This window comes from Molothrus aeneus, chromosome 12, assembly GCF_037042795.1.
Source record: "Molothrus aeneus isolate 106 chromosome 12, BPBGC_Maene_1.0, whole genome shotgun sequence".
In the NCBI taxonomy this organism is placed as follows: domain Eukaryota; kingdom Metazoa; phylum Chordata; class Aves; order Passeriformes; family Icteridae; genus Molothrus; species Molothrus aeneus.
Genome location: NC_089657.1, coordinates 20,892,754 through 20,917,720, shown reverse-complemented (window position 1 = coordinate 20,917,720; position 24,967 = coordinate 20,892,754). Strand labels below are relative to the sequence as shown.

The 24,967-nt window shown below is 46.6% G+C and overlaps 1 protein-coding gene across 2 annotated transcripts in view; it reads left to right on the top strand.

Annotated features, from left to right (window-relative positions):
- The window catches only part of PHF2 (PHD finger protein 2), a 53,282-nt gene extending 28,686 nt beyond the window's left edge, over positions 1 to 24,596 (top strand). Inside the window, exons 3-22 of one of the 2 annotated variants that reach the window (XM_066558221.1) lie at positions 138 to 252; positions 2,585 to 2,745; positions 3,254 to 3,395; positions 5,718 to 5,904; positions 6,479 to 6,641; positions 7,493 to 7,580; positions 8,107 to 8,213; positions 8,509 to 8,600; positions 9,004 to 9,093; positions 9,855 to 10,217; positions 11,007 to 11,126; positions 11,724 to 11,842; positions 12,172 to 12,350; positions 12,551 to 12,624; positions 13,709 to 13,866; positions 18,154 to 18,431; positions 19,403 to 19,498; positions 20,403 to 20,512; positions 21,666 to 21,927; positions 23,505 to 24,596. In XM_066558221.1, coding sequence (XP_066414318.1) covers positions 138 to 252; positions 2,585 to 2,745; positions 3,254 to 3,395; positions 5,718 to 5,904; positions 6,479 to 6,641; positions 7,493 to 7,580; positions 8,107 to 8,213; positions 8,509 to 8,600; positions 9,004 to 9,093; positions 9,855 to 10,217; positions 11,007 to 11,126; positions 11,724 to 11,842; positions 12,172 to 12,350; positions 12,551 to 12,624; positions 13,709 to 13,866; positions 18,154 to 18,431; positions 19,403 to 19,498; positions 20,403 to 20,512; positions 21,666 to 21,927; positions 23,505 to 23,593 — 2,993 coding nt within the window. In that variant the 3' untranslated portion in view covers positions 23,594 to 24,596. The remainder of the gene's footprint in view (positions 1 to 137; positions 253 to 2,584; positions 2,746 to 3,253; positions 3,396 to 5,717; positions 5,905 to 6,478; positions 6,642 to 7,492; positions 7,581 to 8,106; positions 8,214 to 8,508; positions 8,601 to 9,003; positions 9,094 to 9,854; positions 10,218 to 11,006; positions 11,127 to 11,723; positions 11,843 to 12,171; positions 12,351 to 12,550; positions 12,625 to 13,708; positions 13,867 to 18,153; positions 18,432 to 19,402; positions 19,499 to 20,402; positions 20,513 to 21,665; positions 21,928 to 23,504) is intronic. The other variant, XM_066558222.1, reaches the window with a different exon arrangement.
- Positions 24,597 to 24,967: the final 371 nt, after the last annotated feature.

Here is a 24,967-nt window from a genome sequence, read left to right as displayed (position 1 = left end):
TAAAATCTGCAGGGCAGCGTGGCAGGGGTTCCCTCCACTCTGCTCAGGAGAGAAATTAAATGAAGATTCATCCTTCCTGCCAATGTCTTAATAATTACCTTCAACTTAACATAGCTGTCCAATTCATTCTTTTTCAGTGAAAAAGAAAAGAAATTGGCATAAGCATGATACCGGCCAGACAACGGAGGTGAAGCCTGTGCAGAATGGGAGCCAAGTGTTTATCAAAGAGCTGCGGAGTCGGACATTTCCCAGGTGGGTTTCGCTGTGGACGGGGTACAGAGGCAGTGCTGGGGTCCTGGGAGGCTGGGGATGGTCTGTGCTGGAAGCATTGAAGAGTATTGGTGATTAAATCAGCACTGTTTGATTGCAGATGTCCCAGGCTCTTCCCTTTTTCACATTTGTGCAGCTGTATTCAGATCTCCTCTCAGCTGAGCCCAGTGCCTGTGGATTTCCATAGATGCTGGGATTTGGGAAGGCAAGGATTATGGAATCAGAGAATAGTTTGGGTGGGAAGGGACCTTAAAGCCCATCCAGTGCCACCCCTGCCATGGCAGGGACACCTTCCACTGTCCCAGGCTGCTCCAAGCCCTGTCCAGCCTGGCCTTGGGCACTGCCAGCGATCCAGGGGCTGCTCTGGGCACCCTGTGCCAGGGCCTGCCCACCCTCACAGAGAACAATTCCTTCCAAACATCCAATCTAAATCTCTCCTAGTTTAAAACTCTTCTATCTTGTCCTATCACTGTCTGCCTCTGAAGAAACTCACTCTTGCTGTTCTTTATAAGCCCCCTTTAGGCACTAAAAGTGGATCTGGGATCTCCCCAGAACCTTCTCTTCTCCAGGCTGAACCAGAGTGTGTTTGGCCCCTAGAACATCCATTTGCATAAGAAACTAACCCACTTATTGCATAGAATTCTCCAGTTCTTAAAATTCTAACGACTTTGCTGAAGCCTGTGCCCATCTTGGACAGAACAATGACATACTCAGTCACGGGGTGACAAAGGCTCTCTCACTGGGGTAATGAATGGTGCTAATTGTTAGGTGACATGTCCCACATGTTATTAGGCTGCTCCACAGCCATTTGCAAGAGTGATCATTTTCTTTTGGCTCTTTAATGTAGGCTGTAACCAAATAAATCCTTAATTATTAATAACTAATTATTTTAGAAGAATCCTTGGAGACTGGCAAAGTAAACACAGAACTTCTTCCTTTTTATGGAGAATTTAATTTCACACTTTATTTAAGATACTACTCTTAGGCTGCTTAAAGAAAAAACTGAAAACAGTCCTGTAAAGTATTTTGCAGCTTATACAGAGTGTTTTGTGTTTTGCTGAGCTCAGGATCCAGTATTTTTACTTGCCTGGCTATTTCCATTGGGGCCTGCAAGGTTTTTTATCTTTGCTGTTTGTTTTTTTGTTGTTTTTTTTTTTTTTTTTGTAATTTGTAATTTGACAGGTTGCATAGCTCATTTTAAGAAAGATTTATGGCCCAGGCAGACTGATTTCAGTAACCTCGGGTGGCCTCTGAGACTGCAGTCACACAAACAGTATCTCTGAGTCACTCCAACATTGTTATAAATAATACAGCCCCCCATTTTTTCTCTTTGTTACTCATTAATGTATGCATAAGAAAATCCTGCTGCCAAATGAAATCTCCTGAGACAGGAAGGTCTGTAGAACAAAGAAATGCCTGCAAGATCCAGGACTGAGACACAAAGTCTTGTGGAGGAACTTTCTCCCACAAAGCAAATGAATGGGATGTGCAGATGGGACAGACCAGGCCCCAGCACCTGGAGGCTGCTGGAGGGGACATGGGGTCACACCAGGAGCATCACTGGTGACTCCAAGCATGAGGCAGGGAATGACAACCCCCAGTGAGTGCTTGAGAGGGTCTCAGGTCAAAAGGAACACTGAAGGGAGCAAAAAGGCAAAAAATATTATTCATGTAATTCTGTTCTAAAATATTTAATACCAAAATAGTGCTGGAGTAGCAAGAGTAGCAGTGAAAACAATTAAATTGATTATTCTCTGTGGGGGTGGAGAGGCCCTGTCACAGGGTGCCCAGAGCAGCTGTGGCTGCCCCTGGATGCCTGGAAGTGTCCAAGGCCAGGCTGGACAGGGCTTGGAGCAGCCTGGGGTAGTGGAAAGTATCCCTGCCACTTCAAAATCATCTGCAGAATACTTCCTGAGCACATCATTCAACTGCTTTAAAATTATTTGCAAAGCATTTCTAGGGACATTTATTTGAGATTGGGTAACATTTTTAACCTCATCTTCTTTAGAGTGAAACATTTAACATTAATTCTTTAACATTGATCACTGGTAGCTCGACTGATGCTACAGATGAGGAAAATGGTCTTTTGCCATAAGCTGTTATTTTAGGACTTCCCAGTAGCTGGAGCATGAGGCTCGAGTGATTGCATGATTTTTTGTGCCCTTTCTGCTTTGCAATAAATGGGGTTTTGGCTTATGTACCTAATTTGCCCATAATTCCTTTTCCACAGTGTCTTCCTTTCAGCAGTGAAATGCAAAACATTCCAAACTCGGCATGGAGCTCCTCACCACTGAATCTGTGTTTGCTTTTGCAGTGCTGAAGACATAGTGGTGAAAGTGCCAGGCAGCCAGCTGACAGCAGAGTATTTGGAAGAGAAGGGCTTTGCTGAGCCCATCCTGGTCCCCAAGAAGGATGGGCTGGGCCTGGCTGTGCCTGCCCCCACCTTCTACGTCAGCGACGTCGAGAACTATGTTGGTGGGTACCTGGCATTGCAGTGCTTGGAGCTCAGCTGCTCTATAGAAATAATTAGTTGTATGGAAAATTGTAAAATGTATTCTAAAATATTGTCTGTGCTATGAGCTGTGCTGGTCTCAGTGCAGCTTTTTAGGTAGTGGGAGGTTGTAGTTAGCAATTAAGTCATTCTTGTTTTGTGTGGCAGCTTGGCAGTCAGGCTGAGCCAGCCTGCACTGCTCTCCACAGCTCTGCATAAGCAGTAACAGCCAAAGTAGCATCCAGGAATGGTTTTCCCAGGTTCAGGACTACAAAAGCACCATTTGATAGGTATTTATGTATATGCAGGTCTTTTGTGCATGTGTGTCTGTGTGGGTGCAAACAAAAGCAACAGGGAGGATCCAAGGGCTGAAAAGGTCAGAAAATCAGAAGATTGAGATGTTTCTGGACAGGTTAACTCACCCCCAAGCATAGAAAAGGGGGCAAGACAGGGTGTCCATCAACCTGTCCTCTCCACTGAATTCATGTGCAGGGCCAGAGCGGAGCGTTGATGTCACTGATGTCACCAAGCAGAAAGATTGCAAGATGAAGCTCAAGGAATTTGTGGATTATTACTACAGCACAAACAGGAAAAGGGTCTTAAATGTCACAAACCTGGAGTTCTCTGACACCAGGTAAGGGTCCAGCCTGCTGCACAGTAATTACTACAGATTTATTTCGCTTTATAATTTTTATTTAATCTATTATTTTGTATATAACATATTTCTATATAATAACATAGCTGAACACTATACTACCCTATGTGTTTATTTATGAATTATATTATAAATTGCTCACATAGAATTATATATATAAATTATAATTTAAAATTACTGAATCTCACATTGTGTCTGGGATATGTGGCTGGGTTCAGCCTCTGCCTTCCCCAGTGCTTTTCCTCCTTAGGGAAAGTTGTTTAACAGCTTCTGGTTGTTCTGACTTTAGGTGTAGGGTAACATGTCACTGGGTGTCCTTTGAGGAGAATAACTTTGGAATTTTGTTATAATTCTGTAATCCTACAGCATGTGTTCTAGTTATGCTTTCAGTGCTTTTGCCAGCTAGCCTGTGATCTGTCTGACAGCAGCTCAGGGTCAGGGTGGTGCTGGAGGTGATTGTGCAGATCAGAGGGATCAGATATTGGGAAGAAATTCCTCCCTGTGTGGGTGGGCAGGTCCTGGCACAGGGTGCCCAGAACAGCTGTGGCTGCCCCTGGATGCCTGGAAGCGTCCAAGGCCAGGTTGGACGCTGGGGTTTGGAGCAGCCTGGGACAGTGGAAGGTGTCCCTGCCCAGGACAAGGTGGAAATAAGCTGGTCTTTAAGGTCCCTTCCAGCCCAAAGCACCCGTGATTCCATGATTAGCTGATGCCAATGCTGAGGGCACTGCCTGGTGCTCTCTGTAGCTGTGCTGCCATAGCTGAGCAGTGCTTTCCTTCCAGCAGTGGGCAGGGCCATCTCTGAGATACTCAACCCCAAAAGCTGTGCAGGTTATTTTCACAGGCCCTGGATCCTTTGGGGTAGCTGGTGCTTCCAGAAGGGAAGCACCAGGAAAAGGAAAAGATCCTTTTACACACAAACACACTACACAGATGATAATGAATGTCAGCAGAAAAACAAAGAATGGTTGTTTTTGGGAGCATCCTGCTTCAGCACGAAGGCTGGAAAAGAAGGCTGGTGTAAAATGACAAGCTCACTTTTCCCAGGCTGGGATTTAGTGGCTCACCCCCATCACTGCAGAGAGCAGCTCTGCTCACTGCAAGTTTGAGACCACCAGCATTCTCAGCAGAGATTTTTTCAGCTTTCTGCCATTTTCCCCAAATAATGGGATGTCTTTTTTCCTGAAGCACTGCTGCAGCTGTCGTTCATACTCCGCTAATCGAGACATAAGTAGCAAATATTTTATTTCTTAGCATAGACAGTGACAGTTTAATTGAATGCACAGCTCCATCTTCCCTGCCATGGAAATGGAGTTATTGTCATTAGGGCTTGACACTGAGCACAATGACATGTGGGAGCATTTAATATTGGCTTGAAGTGCAGATACTTTTACTGACGTGGTATTTTAGAGTGTCTAGCAGTGAATCTTCACCTCCTGCACTATCAGCCCAAATTTTGGACTATTTGAATCAAAAATTTAGCACATTCTAGGATGAAACATTTAATATCTGGTTGTCATGCCACTGCATTGTCTTAGCTGTGATTCTAGTATATGTTATGTATTTGACAAAAACATAATATATGAATGACAAAAATAAATAAATAAATAGGAACATATGTTCAGTATGAATGAAGATAACATTTTGTATAAATTTAGATACATATCCAGTAAGAGTATGTTCTTAATGTACATAAATAGATTCATTCATATAAATTATAGAAATATGTATTATATATCTTATATTTAAATATATTCACGTTGTCAACCCAAGTTAGACTTTTTCTTTCTTCTGAGCTTTTGATATAATGTACTCCATCTAAATAAGATTGCTGATTTTCAGCATCAGATCAAGAGTTACTTATCAACAAGCATTAATGTTGTTGTTATTTGGAATATTAATATTAAGCTTGACTTGCTAATTTTTCTGGTTTACCAGGGGAGTTCTGTCCAAGTGCACACATTTCACTTTCTGTTCTGGAGGGGGCTGGGAAGGTGACTGTGATCATAGCAGTGTTGGTCCCTGAGCCTGCGTAGCAGGGGCTGGAAAACTACAACCATCCATCACATATTTGATCATAGATGATACTGCTGAAAGAAGGCAAAGGATTGTTGTAAAGTCATCACACTTAAAAAACCTTAAATCTCTGTCTGTAAACAGTTTTCCCTAATTTTCTGAATGATGAGCAGTTCCACTGCCACAAGAGGAGCTGCTCCAGGTTTTGTCACACTTGCTTCTTGCTGTACCAGGGTCCTGGTGCTCTGTTTTAAAAGCTGCCTGTCTGTTCTCCACTCTGTCTGTAAGGATGTCCAGCTTTGTAGAGCCTCCTGATATCGTTAAGAAGCTGTCCTGGGTGGAAAATTACTGGCCTGACGATGCTCTGCTGGCTAAACCCAAAGTGACCAAGTACTGCCTGATCTGCGTGAAGGACAGCTACACTGACTTCCACATAGACTCTGGGGGGGCTTCTGCCTGGTACCACGTGCTGAAGGTGAGGGAGCCTGGCTTTCAGGTGTAGCTAATAACAAACTCCATTTTATCCACAAAGGCCATCATAGAATTCTCTCCAAAATTCAGTTCTCAGGTTTTTTCATCATTGTCCTGTTGCATCTGAGCCTTAACTGCTCTAAGTGAGTGCCCTCCCTGAGGTGCCAGGGTCTCCTGAGTGAGAAAGCACTTGGAGCATGGAAGTCCTCTGTGTATTTTCTCTCTATTAGGATTTTAATATTTGTTTAGTGCCTTCTGCACATATATCACCCTAGGCCTTAAAGATACCACGTCATATTTTTGCAGTGTGATGGAACCTGGCACTGTAAACCTTTTGTACCATCACTCCTGCAAATCTGAGCAGATGTAGTCAGATGTGATTTCATTATTTCAGCCCTTCTGTAAAAAGCTGACTAATTAGTTTTATTTACTGCCAAAATACACATACATGTATATTTAGACAACTATTTGTGTGTGTGTGTGTGTGTGTGTGTGTGTGTGTGTGTGTGTGTGTGTTTACGCCAGTGCAGTGTTGTTTGATTTGGCTGCTCATTGCTAATTTTATATTTCTAATTCAGGGAGAAAAGATCTTTTATCTCATCAAACCAGCCTCTGCAAATATTTCTCTGTATGAACGCTGGCAGTCAGCAGCAAATCACAGTGAGATGTTTTTTGCAGACCAAGTAGATAAATGTTACAAATGCACTGTTAAACAAGGCCAGACACTCTTCATCCCATCAGGTGAGCAGCTGGGGGAGGAGGGCTTTCCTCATCCTTTAGAGTAGCACATCCAAAATGCCAGAGGGGTGGGATTTGACAACTCTCTCTGACAAAGTACAGAGTCTAATTCTCAGTAGAGATATTATTTCATGTGCTTACAAACAAAACAAATCAGAACTTTTACTGCTTTCTGTTAACATTTTAGCAGCCTTCTAAGAGTTAAACTTGTAGGGAGAGTGTTCCACTTGTGGTCTAGCTGGGTTGTAGTAACTCGTGAGTTCTCTTTCTGTATCCACCATGGCATTGGTACTTTCTGACATCTAACGGATTATTTACATGGAGTGAATTTGACCATGCATTCTGACCATGACACCCCCAAATCCTTGTCACAGACATTAGTCCCCTGTGACACTAAGGAACTGCAGGTCAGTGTGTGTGAGTAGATTCTTGCACCAAATGTTTACGCACTTGAATTTTACCTTGGGTGTAAGAAGTGGAAAGTAGGTGTTTCTCTTATGACCATCTGTGGAGCAGATGGTGGAACAAACACAGAGCAATTTACTGAGATTCACAAACTTGAGTAGATTTTTGTATGAAAAGACATGTTTGGAAAACACCTGATTCTGACACTGTGATAAAGCACGTCAGGGGCTGTTTCAGGTCTTTGTGGAGACAGGAAAGCAGTTGCCATTGTGTAGCAAAACAAAGAAGGGACCAGAGGCAGCTCTGTTCAAAGTGTGTGTGGTTCTGGGGCTGGGCTGTGTGGGTACCTGTGGAGCAAGGTGTCAGTGAAGTGTAGACATCATTTGGGATTGAAGTCTGTGCTAATGGCCTTTGAGTTCTTGTCTTGAGGACTCTTCTCTGTCTTTTAGGCTGGATTTATGCAACTCTAACACCAGTAGACTGCCTGGCCTTTGCAGGACATTTTCTACACAGTCTAAGCGTGGAAATGCAGATGAGGTAATCTGTCTTTAAAATCTCATATTATGTAGAGCTAATTTTTTAATAAATCAGTAATAATGAATCACTGACAGTAATGCTGGTGTACCCACCTTTGTCCCCTCTGACCGTGTTCCCTCATGCTGACTTATCCTGAGCTGTCCTTGCACCTGTTGACAAGGCATGGGAGGGTGCCTGAGGGGCCTGATTGATGTGGCCCCATCCTGAAGGCAGGTTACACACTGCCTGGAGTTTTACCCTGGCACCTGCCACTTGCTGCTGGATCAGCCCCCACCTGTTCAGCTGGGCTCTTTGCCCAGTGTAAGACAATGCAATGAGTTCTTTACTGATTCTGGGCAAATAATGCAATAAAACCATCATACATCTATATCTCAGTATTTTACCAGTGCTGTCATGTTTTGCTTTTGGCCTGAGGCCAGCCTGTGTGGCAGCAGAACAAAGAGGGAACCCACTGCAAAGTGACCCTGGCACTTCTGTGACACATCATGCTCTGCCATGCTCGGTTTCCTGTGCCTTTGTCTTGCAGGGCCTATGAAGTGGAAAGGCGATTGAAAATTGTCAGTCTGACCCAGTTCCCCAACTTTGAAACAGCCTGTTGGTACATGGGGAAGCATCTGCTAGAGAAATTCAAAGGTAAAACTGCATTTCCTTGCTTGCCCTGATGGCTCAGCTTTGGGATCTGGGGACAGTTCCCCTGAATTTCAGTAGCCATAACTGACAGGAGCACAGGGTGGGAAGGCTCAGCTGAATTTGGGACACAGTAAAAGCACTGCTTATTACCATCAGGTTGTAGTAGGGATTCATTTGTGGGATCAACTCTCAAAGAGTTAACTTCAGCTTTCCCAGTTACAATTTTCAAATTAAATGCTTTCTATAAACAACTGTAGCTGTCAGTGGTTGAATGACACTGTTTTTTTTCTTTGCTTAGGTTTGCATAAAGCTGGACAACAACCTCCTGCTCATCTCCTTCAGGGAGCAAAGATTCTCAATGGTGCTTTCAGGTCGTGGACTAAAAAACAGGTAGGAGAGGAAGCCTGGATTAATATTATGTGTTTGTCAGTTGATGGAGCAGAGAGGAAATTCTGGAAAAAATAACATCTCCATTGCAAAACATCCAATTCTAAGATGCCAAAGAGAAGGAGTTGGGAGAACAGGGAGTGAGCAAAGTGATGTTGCAGTTGTGAAAATGAAATAATATCTGAAAAAAGATGATTGACTTTGTTGTTCTCTCAGGACAACTTGTTACAATAACATCCAGAATAGGAAAAAACCCATTTTTTTTCTCATTTGAATGTCTAATGCAGTCAAAACTGATTTAAATACATAGGAAAAAATATGGACAAGTCACTTCAAGAAGGTTTTTTTTTTTTATTTTTAAAGAAAACATGCACAGAAACAGCAATTTGACTTTGTTGTGTTTCAGGCTTTAGCAGAGCATGAAGATGAACTACCAGAAAACTTCAAACCAGCACAACTCATCAAGGACCTTGCCAAAGAAATAAGATTAAGTGAGGTTTGTGCTGTTTTTATAATATTTACTGTATTGGGGGTCCAGGCTATAAAATGCATGGAGGTATCACCCATTGAGTGTGATACCAAATCCTGCTGGGTGGAGATGTGTGACAGCAAAAGGTGACCACAGCTGGCGCAGCTCCTTCAGGAAGACATTGTGCTGCATTCCACCCTGTTCCTAACCACACCCAGAGACCTCAACACTTAAAACTATCATGTCCTTTGATCCTCTTTGATGTAGTATTTAAGTTTTCCGATTGTCAGAACAGCAAGTTAAGCAGAAAATAATTTATTTTTAATTAGTCTGTGTTAATTTTAATTGGGCTGCTATTTTACTGCTAATTTTTCCTGAGGGCATGAAATGTGATTCTGCTATATTTATCACATCAGAATTAAATGGAAAGGGTTTTTGCTCGAGCCAATCAGCATTTTAAGCAGAAGGCTGTTCATTTTATCCATCCTGTGTGGACAGGCCACGTGAGGGTACAACCCAGTGAGGTGGTAAGCCAAGCCTCTGGAGCTACTGCAGGCCAGGCTTGAGGATGTGGGGGTGGGAACTGGGGGTGGGGATTGGTGAGCAGAGCGTTATTGTGGCCTTGATGGGATCTTCATTCCTCAGTTAGACTGACCTGTGCTGCAGATCCCCTCCACCACATCTTTGGGCATCTTTGGGGTTGTTTCGCCATCTAACAGAGGGTGCAGGTGAATATCAAAAGCAGGACAGGTGTGCTTGAACACCTTATGCTTTGTGCCAAACCACAGAACGCTTCAAAGGCCAGCAAAGCAGACACGAGTGCCAACCCCCCAGCTGAGGAGATCTGTCCTGTGGAGAAGGAGGAGGCTCCGTCGCCCGTCCAAGTCACCCCTCCGCCCCCACCTCTAGAAAAGCTTCCTAAGAAAAAGACTCCCAAAACTGTGAAAACCCCCAAACAACTGAAGCCATCCAAACCCCCGAAGCCTCCCAAACCCCCCAAACCTCCCAAAACACCGAAAGTGAAGGGAGAAGGCAAAAAGAAAGGAAAGAAGGCGAAGGAGAGCCCACCACCAGCCATCCCCAACCTCGACCTGTTGGAGGCACACACGAAGGAGGCTCTGACCAAGATTGAGACGCCAAAGAAGGGGAAGGTGGGTCGTGTTTTAACCTCTCCCTCTTCTCCCACACTCAGAGAGACAAAATCACTCTGTAAGTCTCATGCAAAAGATAGTATGCACCCACATTGTGAAACCCTGGCTCTGCAGAAGCAAAGGAAAGGTTTGTAACTGCTGGCTCATTGCCCTTCTCTTCCTCAGCTGGTGGGTTTGATTTGACTCTTTGCTGGTTGTTCATTGATGTGGAGCCTCCCAGAAACCCACTGATATCAAAAGGTGTCAGTGATGAAAGAACTTGTTTCTAAAGTATCTCATTTGCTTGAAATGTTACTCTAGAATGGGTGACTGAAAACAGAACAGTAGTTTTCTTCCACTTTTGCCCATGTAGGACAAGTTTCTTTTTGATGTCCTTTAATTCTCATGCCCTGTAATTCAGCATGAATTTTGCTACTGATTTCAGTAGGGGCCAGATCTCAAGGCTCTGACAGAGGAATTGTTGTATGCTGTTTGTGAAGAAATATCCATGTTTATAAAGAAAAATCTTTCCTAAAATGTTTCTGAAGTTCTAAGAGTTTGTGTGCAGTTTGTGAAACCTGTCATGGTGTGACAGACAAGGAGAGGAGAGTATTGGTGTATCAAGAAGTGCAGCTGCTATTCTGCACACTCTGAAGGAGCAATATTTAATTGAACCACAATTTGGGATTCAAAAAGAATAAATGGGAGTTTTCAAAAATATGTCATGTTAGTACCCAGATAAAGCCCATGTTTCTGACATGACAGCACTCCATCCTCATTGAGAGAACTTTTTCTTGACTTTTTTCCCAGGCTGCAAAGAATGTTTTAAGTGTTCCCAACAAGGAATCTGCGAGCAAGCAGAATGAGGTGGAGAAATTTGAAGTTCGAGAGCAAAATAAAAGCAAAACAGAAGCCAAATGGAAATACAAGGTAATGTCTCCTGTTAAATTCTGCCACATGATGATAAGACAAGGGTCGGGAAATGCTTGTGCCTCTGCCTAAGTGGAGAGAATGAGGCACCAATTTTTAGTTCCCAAAGAAAAGAAAATTAAGCAGAAATAATCAATTAATCCCAATTAAAGAAGAGAGGGTAGATGGATTCTTCAAAAGCACATGCTGAATTGTCCATTTGTCCATAATGACACCAGACTGTTAAGAGTGAGATGGTTCAGTGTGATCCTTGTTCTGACATAGTCCTACTAGTTTAAGTTTGAAATCAATAACTAATGAGATATCAATAACTAACTAATGGCTAATAATCAATAACTAGTTTTAATGGCATAAAATTAGAGTTAATGAAATCTGAATTATGCCCTATGGATTAAAAGCTTGCCTTTTTTGAGGGCTAACGCAGGGTGAGTGAAATTCACTCATGGAATAGAACACTTTGTCTGCAGGGAAAATTCCATAGGGTTTTTAATAAAGGAAAATTTAACAGGCTTGGATTCTGAGGGTACCTGGGATGCTGAAATATAAAGGACTCATTTAACTGATTTATTTATTTTGTTTTGGTCTTTTGCCTTTCAGAACAGTAAACCTGATTCACTTCTAAAAATGGAAGAGGAACACAAATCGGAAAAGACGCCTTTGTTAGGAAATAAAGACAACAAATTCACATTTTCTTTCTCTAATAAGAAGTTGCTTGGGTAAGTAAAAATATGAGAACACACATCAACTGAAAAAGGAAATTGAAAGTTCATAGTTTATATTTTTTATACAAGATGATGAAAACCTGCCTTTCTGGACAATGCAGAAAATACCCTCTCATTAAAACTTCTAGTGCTCTAGTCAGAGTCCTATTTTGAGATATAAATAGTACGTTCAGAGATGTGTTTGTAAAATTATTCTAGTTGATTTGGCACCCCTGAAGGAATTCAGTTTGACTGAGATTTCTGCATAGAGATACTCATTGTCTGTCAAGTCACAAGCTGTTTTCTACTCAGAGTGTTACTGATTTGTAAATATTTTTTTTCAGTTCAAAGGGAGTCAAAACTCATCTGAATACCAGCGTGTTTGGGTCACTGCAGAATTTTAAAGAGGACAAAGCCAAACCTGTACGGGATGAATATGAATATGTGTCAGATGATGGTGAACTAAAAATTGATGAGTTTCCAATCAGAAGAAAGAAAAACACCGCAAAAAGAGAGCTGCCCTGTAAGGATATTTCCTGGTTTATCTGCTCAACAAAGTCTTAAGTGGTGATTGTCCAAAACAATCAATACCATCTTTAAAATCTATGTGATTTAGAATAAAGAAAGCCATGTCTTACCTATCAGTCAAATGTGAGTGGAATAGTAGGGCTGGTTTTTGAAGGGAAAAAACCCATGACTTTTTGTTTCTTTTTATTTATTCAGTTTTATCAGATAAAAAGGAAGCCCTGCATCACACTCCTGTTAAGAAGCCAAAGGTGGAGTCGGTACCATACAAGGTATGAGGTTATTGTACCTTCACAAGGAGACACTCCTAGAACATGAGGTTCTTTAAGGTCCTTTCCAACCCAGACCATTCTGTGATTTTCTTCCTGTGATGTAGCAACTCAAGTGTTTGTTTTGTGCCACTTGGCAGAGCCTCTGTGCCCGTTATGGGCTGACTCTAGAGCACTGCTAACGCAGGTGAGCCCGGCCCAGCCCCTGCAGGGTCAGTGAGCCTGGGTGGAGCTCACCTGCAGGATGGGACAGCCCAGGTGTGAGTGTGCCCTGTGTCTGAAGCTCAGTGCTGGAAATCAAAGTACATTGAAATTAAACGTTTTGCCCAACTGTGGTTAATACAAATTCATATTATAATACCAGAATAAGTCAGAAAAAGCAAAATAGTTTGTTAAGACAGAACCAAAGATGACCAAAGTGTTTGGCCTTCAGTACTAAGGAGTTCTTTTCACCCTGGTTTGTGTCTGGGACATTTAGGAGGAAGTACAGACCTCTGTCTGAGTCAGTACCTGAAGTCTGGGGCTGGGGCTGTGTCCCTGTGCAGGAGCCTAAGGAGGGAGTACCTGGAGACAAGACTGGCACCCACAGCAATAAGGGCTGCTGCTGTAGCAGCCTGAAAGCAGGGCATGAAGAGGGGGAGAACTTGTTTTCTTAGGCACTCAACTACAGTGCCTAGAAATCTCAGCCGCAGAGAGAGGGCCAGATGTAGGCAGCTCCTTTCCAGAGCCTAACATGACACTGTTCTACATGTCTGTCCTATTCCTCTGCCTGGGGAATCCTCCCACTCTGCTGCTGTGGGGATGGAAACACCACTGGTAAAGGGAATACAGCCCATGAAGAGGATCAGATCTCAGAGCTTTGAATGGGAAAAGAAAAACCTACCATGCCTTCAGGCTACAAGGAAATGGATTTTTACCATGTACTTGGTTTTGTTCTTTTTTTGTTTTGTTTTGTTTAAAGAAAGCAAATTCCAAAGGCTAGGCCTGTGTCTTTGGAGGAGCAGCAGGCTGCAGAAATCACTGTGCTGTTCTTGGGGACCAGCTCAGTGAGTTTCCACCTTTTTTAGCCCTTTCCTTGTTTTTGCAGAGCGAGGACTCATCAGATGAAGATTTGCTTCACATTGACACAGAAGCAAAGCCAGGACGCAATTCCAAAGTAAAGAAAGAGAGTGGAAGTTCAGCAGGAATTCTTGATCTTTTGCAGGCAAGCAAGGAAGTTGGGGGTTTAGAGTATAACACCAACAGGTATGCACCAGGGGATGCTTTTCCCTCTTACCTGTGAACAAAATTGCCCTTTTGTGGTTGTGTGGTGTGAGTCAGAATGAATTTTGCAGCTTGGTAACTGCTTTTTCTCCAGTAAGCAAACTTTTCCTTTATCCTGTGATCTGGAGGGAGAGGGAGGAAAGATTTTGGTGGTATAATTTGAACAGAGAATTTCACATCTGTAGATGCTGTAGATCAGTTTTAGCAATAATGCTGTATTCGATGAATAATTCAAAAGAAGGAAAGAGTTCAGTGACTGCAGCTTGAGGGTGGGAATTAAGGTTTTTAATGTAGTGAGATTGTACTAAAGTTATCTAAATGGCTGGCATTTCTCCCATAAGGAACTCTAAGGTGCCATAAATGCCAGGTGTTTGAAAGAAGGATATAGGAAACTGTCTGCTCTCCCTAACCTCCCTCTCTCCCTCCCTCGCTTATCATTCTTCTTCCCACCAAAAAATAAGGCTTGGGGAAAAAAAGCACACTCTTTTGTGGGCACTTCTGTACCTGAAATGGAAATGTCTGCCTGGGCTTAGTGGTGTCTTATGTGGAATGTGGAAAGTGACACTGGATGTTTTGGGCTATGGCCAGTAAGGTACAGCACCAGATCCTTCAGTGATCCAAACAATGAGTTGTGGAAAAAAATAAGCACATTAACACTTGCCTGCCTGACCATCCCTGTGAATTCCTTTTCCATTCTGCAATATGGTCCATAATGGGATGAGTGTTTATGTTGATGTTACAGTTACATTTTAGCAGGTGATTAGACACATCAAAAAGTAATTAGGTGTGTCTGGCACTGTCATAAAGTTGGCGGGGTAATAAAACTCCCATACTGCAAGTTTGCTATAAAAAAAGGAAAATTATCAACTATTATAAGAACTCAAAGAAATCTTCCTTGGCCCTGTGTACACTGCTGGCCATTCTGTGGATAACACAGCTCACTGCATGCTTTAAAATGGTTCTTGACAATTGTCTGCCTTGCTCAGGGTGTGTTTTGCTGTCTGCAAGGGGTTAAACCAGAACAGAGGTTAAACTCAGGCCTTTGCTTTCCCCCCTCAGCCTGGGTGCTGTAGCCAGGGTGTTTGGAGGCTCTGTGGTTTCTGAAATCAAAGTCCCACCCCAGACTCGGCTGAGTTACTGCTCTGTGTGGGGGGGTTCAGTAGGATTGTGTCATATCAATGCTGGCTCTGGGATAAATACTGGCTTTTGGCAGTGTGTGCTGCATCTTGATTGGAAAAAGCCCCTAGTAAATGTAATTGCTGTGTTTCATTTCATAATTAGGCTTGGCTTTTCCAATGGCCATAACGTGGTCTTTTTGAAAATGAAGCGGAAGAAATGTGATGTGCAAACACACTGTGTCACAGCATGAGGCCAGCATGGTCATGTCTGACTCTCAGGAACAATTCCCACCTTTCTCTGCTTGCAGGGCAGATGAAGGGTAGGGAATGTGTGTATTTATAGATCTGTATGTGTGCATTGTGGATGCTGTGGAGCAACCCTATGTCACTGTGGGATCTCCTCCCACACAAGCAGCCAGTGCCTGCATCCTTGTCAGACCAGTGCTGGATTCCCAGGCACTGGGAAGCAGGTCAGGGCTTTTTGTGATAGTGGCCTTATCTGAACCATGGCAAGCCTTATTCTGTAAAATACTGAGCTGTCACTAGCAGCTGGCTACCCCAGAGGCCCTGATGGCATTACCTGGAGTGCTCTAGAGAGCTGCAGCTCAACTGTGTGTGTCAGCAAGACAGGGAGAGGGAAGGACAGAGCTCCTGCAGAAGGGCTGCTGTGAGTGTGGGAACAGGCTGAAAGAACTGAAAGGGAATAGGCAAAAAGCTTGGAGGGTTGGTCATCACCTTATCTTGAAAGGAGAAAAATTACTTGTGTCCAGGTCTGACTCAAAAATGGAAGAAAACACTGGGTTTGTGCTTGAAATTGTTGGAATGACTTCCCCACAGCCACTGCTCAATCAGTAATACTCTTCTGAAATATTATAAATTCAGTTTCTAAATATGAGGATACAAGTAGGAGACTCAGTAATTGCTGATGGAAGGAAGGAGATGATCTGCCTAGAGAGGGTGAGAGAGATGGCAGTGGTAGAGCTGGTGGTGAAGAGCAAGGCACTGGCTCCCTACACAATGTCCTGCATGATGGAGGGTGCTGGTATCATTCCTGTGCCCTGCTCACTGAGGAGGTAAAACCTGAGTCCATCAGTGCTTGTTCCTGTCCCCAGCACAGCTGTTTGCCTGCTCCACCTGCTCTGAGACATGCCAGGGACAGAATGGCAAACCTGGCTACCACAGTCTCCCTGAGCCTCCTTTTCTCAGACTGAGCCCCTTTCCCATCTCCCTCAGCCACTCCTGGTGCTCCAGCCCCTTTCTCCAGGTCTGCTCCCTTGTCTGGACACGCTCCAGCCCCTCAATGTCCTTCTTGTCATGAGGAGCCCAAAAGTGGCCCCAGGATTCCAGGTGGGGCCGCAGCAGTGCCAGCACAGGGGACAGGCACTGCCCTGGGGCTGCTGCCACACCAGGGCTGCCACAGGCAAGATGAAGGCACAAAGTGCTGCCAGTGTGTCTGTCAGAGTGTCCTCCTCCCTGAGCACCCACAACAACAGCTGTCAGGCCCAGGACAGGATGACAAGGCTGCTGGGCTGGAGGCAGGTCTGCGCTATCCCCCAGTGCCATCTCCTGTGTGTTTGGAGATGGCTGTGGCCATACAGCGGGGACAGAAGCACTCTGTTCCTGCTCCAATGCTCTTTTAAAATGTTTTTTTAAGCCATAATTGTAACTCACTGATAGTTTACTTTCATAAATGTGGTTTTTAAAAAATCATTGCTGAAGCTACAGAAAGGGGATATGGCTCTTCCAGAGCTTCAAAATTGCTTCCTGCGTCTTCTTGAATTTTTTTGGATTAGAAAGCTGAAATACTCCTGATGGAAGCACACCAGAGCACATGCCCTAATGAGAAACACTCTGCCCCATGTGCAGCTCTGAGACATTTCCCCCTCTTCAGGTTGATGTTTGAGTCTCAGAACCACTGTTTTTGATCATATCCCACCCTTTATTTCTTCAAGTTTGTGTTGCTTAAGGCAGTTCCTCTCTGATTTGCCCATTTAGTGGTCAGTATTTGATGGTCTGTTTGCAGTGTTTTGAGAGTCCAGTGTTTGGAAAAACAGTTTAGGAAAAAAGGCTGGAAGAAAATATGATCCTTGTAGATGGTGCAAAATATTTCTTTGCCAGGGAGAAGGCAGAGGAGAAGGCATGATATCGGAGGGATTTAAATGGCTCTTTCCTAAATAAGTTTTTTGATTTTCTTCTGTTTGTTGAGTTGTGAATTAGTCTTAACTCATTTTCAGGATTATGACTAAATGCCATTAGTGCCCAGAAACTTCCCTTATGGTTTTGTACATTACTCTATTCAGAGCCCAGATTAAGCTCAAGTAGGAGAAAGTGCTGTTAATTTTCCTGTATGTTTGTGGCTTCTATTGCACAACAAATGTATAACTGTACAAATATTATTGCCACAACAAGGCTTTTTTTGCATTTCACTACTTGCCAAACTCCAAACTTCTGTAAATACTGGATGATGTGTTCTGCCAGTCTCAGAATTAATTTCCAGCAGCTCCTGGAGTGGTGACAGCCCATGATGTGAACTGGGACCAAAATCTTCCAGGCAGTTTTGAGTAGAGCCCCCCATTGCATCCCCTACCAGTGCTGATGCATAAGCTCTCCTTTTACAGAAGCTGATAATGTAGATTATATATAATACTATTAAAATATGATGATGATGAGGAGGATGATTTGGTAGTACAGAAAAATAATATTATTAAAGATAGATAGGTGAGATAGATAGATAGATAGATAGATAGATAGATAGATAGATAGATAGATAGATAGATAGATAGTTTTAAAGATGATGATGAGGAGGAGGAGAAGGAGGAGGATGATGGTGATAGTTGGTATAGAGACATTGCTCTGTCAGGGATTCTGCTGTGGGCTTTGGGAAGTTTCCTGAGCTCTGCCCAGAGTGCTGACAGCCCCAGGGACCTGCCCACATCTTCCTGGCTCCTGGCCATCACCCCCACATCTGAGGTGCTCTTTGTGCTATTCCTGTCCCATACAATTTCCCACTGGCCCTGGTGGTACGTGCAGCTACTCAAAGGAATCAGGGGGTCTCTCCTAGCACAACTGCCTGGCAGGAGCAAGCTGCCTGTGAGGGGTTGGTGTTTCTGGAATCACTGAGTGCTCTGGCATCTCTCCCTGTGCCCCACAGCCAGCCACCTGCCTCCCCCAGCACGCAGGAAGCCATCCAGGGCATGCTCTCTATGGCAAACCTCCAGGCCTCAGAGTCCTGCCTGCAGACGTCGTGGGGCACCAATCAGGCGAAGAACAACTCCTTCTCCACACAAAACTTGAAGAAAACTGGTGGTGGTGGCAGCAAAACTGCTGGGAAACGGCTGCTGAAGAAAAGCACAAAGAACAGCATCGACATTGAGGATTACGATGAGGACCAGGACCACTTGGATGCCTGTTTTAAGGACTCAGATTATGGTGAGTAGGAGGGGAGCAGAGTGAGGCTGTGCCTGGGACACACCTGTGCCTCTTGGTGAATGTCCCTTTGCTCCTGGGTGCTTCCTCCTGCTCTGCCACCCTGGGATCAGCTGCACGTGGAACAGGGACCTGCACACCAAAGGGAGCAAACACATGAGACAGCAGACTGGCTGCAGAGCCCAGGGTCACACAGCCATCCAGGAAGGCTGGATTTGAGGCATGGCACAATGAGAAACTCTCAAGAAACATGGAGAGCCCCAAAACTGCAGCAGTCAACCCAGAAACGGGGGACTGTCCCAGAAATGTGGGTCAAGTACTGCAACTTGTGACAGAAATGTCCTTGTCTGCACAGTAGCAATTAAACCTCCAGCTATGAGGAGTGAGAAGTTGAATTTGTACATGGAAAAGGGATCTAATGCTGTTTTGAGTTTTGGCAGAGAAGGCAAGCATCTGCAGCAGAAATGGACACAAAGTTTACAGCAGTTACATCAGTTCTGCCATAATTATTGTGGAATCATAGAGTGGTTTAGGTTCAAAGGGACCTTCAAAGGCTGTCTAGTTCCACCCTCTGCTGTGGGCAGGGATACTTTCCACTAGATCAGGTTGCTCCAAGCCCTGGCCAGCCTGGCCTTGGACACTTGCAGTGATGGAGCAGCCATAGCTTCACTGGGCAACCAAGTTGGACTTGATGATTCTTGTGGCTCCCTTGCAGCTCAGGATATTCTGTGATTATAGAGGAATATAGAGAGCCAGTCACAGTTTAATGACAGCAGCTCCCAATAGTAATGTGTGGATGAGAGCACAGGAAAGTCCCCAGAGTGTCACAGCTGTGACAGAAGTGCTCAATGACACTTGTGGAGATCATCCAGCTGTGATGCCTGTGGTCACTGCACCTGGACAGAGCAAGGGTCCTCTGTGCAGGGTAGAGCTGTTTCCTAAACTGAAACTCTTGCCTTTGTTTCCTACTGTAGTTTACCCTTCTCTCGAATCAGATGAAGATAATCCAGTATTCAAGTCCCGATCAAAGAAAAGGAAAAGTTCAGATGATGCCCCTTACAGTCCCACGGGTAAGTTGGTGTGGTCTGTGCTGCCCAGGCTAAGTCATGCAAATCTCTAAATTTTTCAAAGAGTGTGGAAACTGTAACACACAATTAGTGATTTCTTTATCATGTGAAGTTTAACCCCTTCCAGGGCAGTGGGAGGTGATCCAGGCACTGGGATTCCTGCCAAGCAGTTTTAGCCTTCCTCTTGCAATCAGCTGGCAGGAGAAAGTAATTCCTTGGTTGGTTTAATTTTTCCTCACACTCTTAGTGATAGATCATTTGGTTGCCACCTTAGCAGTGGTGTAACAGTGAATCAAGCCCTGGACAGCTGAGTTGCTGTGGATTTCAGGTGTTGACTGTGGCAATAGTCAGGAATAGTCTTCTCCAGGAGAGAGAGCAGGAATAGTCTCCTCCAGGTTCAGCCGAAGCTCATGTTCTGGAAGGATTTGGTCTGCCCTGGGTTTGTTGGAGCTCACCAGGGGCAGTGACAGGCAAGAGGGCCCCTAGAGCCCTTTGACCCCTGTGGCCCATGAGCAGGGCATCCTCTGTGTGTGCTGTGTGTGACAAGCAGCCCATGCGTGCTCTCATCAGCTTGTGGCCCTGCATGTCCTCCTGCAGCTGCAGGTGAGCATTGTTGCTTTGGAGATAACACTCATAATCCAGGATGTGGACACAAACCTGCGTGGCTTTGGCTTCAGGTGGCTGTGGAGCTGCTCAGCTGTGTGACATCTCTATCAGCAGCTTCTTCCCATGCCACCGTGCCCGGAGGCCGTTGGCTCTCGTGCCTTCACTCGTACCTGGGGAAGGGAAGGGCAGAGGCTGTCCCCATCTCTCCTGGCTGAGCAGGGTAGAGCTCACTGCCCTGTGGTGGCTGTGCTGCTCCCTCGGGCACATTCCTGCCCCTCACCTGCCTCTGCTCTCCCTGCAGCACGAGTTGGCCCCTCGGTGCCCCGGCAGGACAGACCGGTGCGAGAAGGCACGAGAGTTGCCTCCATCGAAACGGGACTCGCCGCCGCCGCCGCCAAGCTGTCACAGCAGGTGAGAGGTTGCCTGGAGAGTAGGAGCTGTCAGGAAAGCAGAGCCCTGTCCCCAGCAGCAGAGCTGTGCCCAAGCCTAGTGCTGTGCCAGCCCTGCGTACTGTTTGGTCCTGCCAGTGACACGAGGCTCTGCAGTCTCAGGGAAATAAACGCGATCCAAGCCCAGCGGTGTCACAACATACCTGAGCATGTCACAGGGTAGCAAGGGACAGAGAAAAGCACAGGGAAGGATGAAGGGGTGAGAATGGCTACTGGGGTAAAACAGGAGAAAGCTGCCTCAAAGGAGTGTGTTTGATGTGTACTTGAGAGCCTGACTGGTGTGATTGCCTGTCTGTGCAGATTGGCTGCTGGGAAGTGTCAGGGTTTGTTTCCAAAGGATTGGTGAACTGTGAGCAAAGGGTGAGTTTAGGAAAGGAACTGGAGCAATTTGGATGTTTGGTAAGTGTCTGGTCTCTGAAGGGGTCAGAGAAGCCCTGTAAAGGTGACGTGGTGCGATGCTAAGGTGACAAGGTCTGCTGGAGCGAGGTTGGGTGAGGCACCTCAGCAAGCTGGCGGAGATGCAGGTTGTGGTGGCCTTGGGCTTCTGCGATGTGGACTATTGAGTGGAAGAGCTTTAAGGATGGTGGCAGGGTTCCAAGAAGAAGGAACTGAAAATAGACAAGGGACACAGAACAGTAGCAGACCTCTGCCATCCCAGTGTGCATGTCCAGGTGCAGTTACAGGTCAGGAGATGATGTGTGTGTCCTAGCAGGAAGCAGAGGCTGAATCAGTGGGATGTTTAATATCCTTCATGCTGTTGTGCAAGGGTGTGAAGATCCCCGAAGATAGGAGGTGCCAGTTTTTGTGGAAGATGGAAAGCTTTGCCCATGCTGACCACGCTGCTGTGCCAGGGCGGTGTCGGTGCGGCCCCGCTGGCTCCCGCTCGCCGCAGTGTAAGGACGAGGAGGCCCCACACAGAGCGAGGATGTAGAGGCACGAGAGGCAAACGTGTGTGTGCAGCTGTGAGCCAGACGTGTGGAGCAGCCCCTGAGCACTTGTCCATGGCCAACTCCTGGCGTGTCGTTGTATCAGGACCCTAAGCAACGCCGCTGGCCCTTGCCCTAGCTAAAGGTCTTCTGGGGATTAATCTGAGCTTCATCTTTGTCATTTTAAAGGAGGAACAAAAAGGCAAGAAGAAAAAAAATACCAAAAAGAAGCTGTCAGCCCCCAACGCAAGCAAAGCAGCTCAGGAAGGCAGCTCCCCCGAGCCGAAGCTGGAGTCACAGGCCAGCAGCCTCACAGATCACGAGTACACCGCAGGGGCCAGCACCTTTGGGGTCGCCCAGCCTAACAGGGGATCGCAGCCGATGGCACCCGGTGTTTTCCTCACACAGAGGAGACCCTCATCATCCTCGCAGAACAATGCCTCCGCCAAAGGTACCAGGAAACGCCTGGGTTGTGGTGCAGGAGTGGGGAAGGGTGAAGGGCCATGGAACCCGAGCCTTCCACAGGGCCTCCACTGCAGTGTGTGGTGTGGGCATGCACAGGTGCAGGTGTGTGGATCCAAGTCAGATCTGGTCAGGGATAGGACTCGTGGCCTTGCCTGTCCTGGCACTGCAGGGCCAGGCAGGTGTTTCTGTGCTGAGCTCTTGGCTGCAGGGTGTGAGGTGTCCCTGGCAGGAGCGCTGCCCAACCTGGCCCCAGCTCAGGAGGAGCACCTGCAGGGTCACATCCCAGACAGCCTGGCCAGGGGAGCCATTGCCAGGGGAGGATGCATCCATGAAGGCTGTTCTGCCCCGGGCTGGGGCAGGCACTGTGGTGTTGGTGGTGGCTGTACACCACCTCTGTGCTGACTGTAGCTGAGGACAGTGCTTGCAGGACACGTAGAGCAGGACACACTGCAGATCTCTCAGTGGAGGGTTGCCGCAAGGAAGCAGAGGAATATCAAACCTTGGGAGTAACACAACTACAACCAAAGGCAGGAGAGAGGAAGAGGTTGCTTGCTGTCTGTCATAGGGAAAGCGTGAGAAAGCTGAGGTTCTAACAGAGTCTAGGCTGGGACCTCCTGCTCTCCATTTGAACTTGGCTCAGGAAGTATAACTGAGGCAGGTGTGTGGGACAGGCACTGCTTAGCATGAAAACTGTGTGTGATCCCACTGGGAAAGGCCCCAATGACAAGTGAGGCAATGTGGCAGATGTTTCCTGAATTCCATGTATTCAAGTGGAGCAGATTAGAGGTAGTACACAGTACCCTGGTAGCTTGGATGGCCATAGGGCAGGATGTGTGTAACCTGTGGTAGGGGCTGGGGTCCTACCAGGAGCTGGTGGTACCTATGGCTCTCTGCAGGGCTGGAGTGGAAACAATATGTTTGCCTGGAATTGTGCTTTTGTGGTGTAATGGTGGGAAACAGGTTCAAGGCAGAGAGATACCCAGGAGCCTGGAGCTGCGAAGAGCTATAGGGCATGTGTCTGTGTGTCTGTGTGTCTGTGTGTGTGTGCAGCCTCTCCCTGAGGAGCAGAATGGCATCTGCGGGGCTGGGTTTGACTGTCACCCTGTGGGCAAACAGGTGACCATGAGCAGTGAGCCAGGGCAGGTGAGGGTGCAGGGCAACAGGGCTGGCACTGCAGGGGCAGGAGGGTGCCCAGCAGAGTTGTGGGGGCAGGAGGGTGCCCGGCAGAGCTGCAGGGACAGGAGGGTGCCCGGCAGAGCTGCAGGGACAGGAGGGTGCCCGGCAGAGCTGTGCCTCCCCGGAGCAGGTGTGGATGTGTCCATGGGAATGGGTGTGCACTGTGCCCTGGCTGAGCAGGGCTGGCTCTCCAGGGGCTGTGCTCCCAGCCAAGCCCTGTCCTGTGGCCAGCAGCGCCATTCCTGAGGGGTGCTGGTGGGTGTCCTTGAAGGTGCTGGGCAGGGCTGGTGGCAGGGCCATGGAGGCAGGAGGCAGCTGGAGGGTCTGTGCCTGTGGGGTGGTGTGGGGTGGGTATGGGTCCTCACCCCACCCCTGCTGTCCTTCCAGGGAAGCGTACGAAGAAGGGGATGGCCACGGCCAAGCAGCGGCTCGGCAAGATCCTGAAGATCCACCGGAACGGGAAGCTGCTGCTCTAGTGGCCCCGGGGACACTGCCACCCACTTCTGGGCCACCACCACAATAATCCCTTTAACTTTCAGCGGTCGAACTGTACAGAATCCTGCTATAAATATTTTTTAATATAGATGTCCTTTCTCAGAGTGCTGAGAGCGACTAGCCGCAAAAAGTTAATACTAATCTCGGCCACGGAGGAGCGCGCCGGGCCCCGCTCTGGCACCGGCTCCGGCCTCGGGCCCCTCGTCCCGCCCGGCGCGCGGGCAGGGCAGGGCAGGGCGGCCGCAGCCGCTGAGTGCCAAGAGCGGGAAGGGCCACGAGGCCACGTGGCGGGAGGGGACCGCGGGACTCGAGGCGTGGGGCGGCCAGGTGGTGGGTGCGTTTCTCAGGCACTGCCGCCGCCCCCGCAGCCACATGCCAGGCCCCTTTTCCTAGAATGTAGCTTGTACATAGCTTTTGGAATAACCACCGCCGGGTTTTTATACGGGGAGGGTCTCTCCGGGCGCTGCCCGCCGGTACCAGCTCTTTGCGTAACTTCTTGTATGAGGAGGGAGACAGTTATTTTACTAGCACCTTGTGGAGTGTTTCCGTGTTTTGTGACGACGTAATTTATTAATGTTTGTAGCTTTTTATATTTGTACATTTCTTATGGGCTTTGTTTATATACACACATTACTGGGGCGCGGCGCCTGCGGGGAACCAGAGCCACCTGCTGCTGTGTGCCAGGGCCACCGGGGCCACCACCAGGGCCTACAGGGCCGCGCCGGCCCGGGCGTCGCGCCGGCTTTTTTTATTATGATTATGATTATTATTATTAGTATTATTATTTTTTCGCGACATGTACATTTCTAACAAAGTTTATCGTGGCTATCTATCTATGACGGTGTTTTATTTACCGATTCATATCAAATGCTCTTGTATCGACTTCACAAAATCTTAAGTAAATCTAGAGCAAAGTTTAAAAAAAGAAGAAAAAAAAGGAAAAAAAAGAAAGCAAAGTAAAACTATTTCAGGTTTTGTACACAATTGCCTGGGCCTGGACTTTTTGTGGGGTTGGTGAAGGAGGGGTGGGGAGGCAGGCAGGAGTCCCTGAGGGTGGGTGAAGGAGTGAGCAAGGACCCACTGCTGGCACAGACAGGGGGTGGCTCTGCTGCCACTGCCCCATCTGTCACTCAACCCATACTTTCTTGCTACATTACCACGAGAAGCCCCAGTCAATTGGGCATAGTCTTGAGTGTCCCGGTATGACGCCTATCTCATGGTCCACTCAAAGGTGTCCACCCACTGCCCAGCTCATCATCCACCTCCCATGGACAAACACATGCCTGTTTCCCTCTGCTTCCTCCCTCTTGGGGGTCACCAGGTGCTCCAGCCTTTCGCTTTCTTTGTGCTCACTG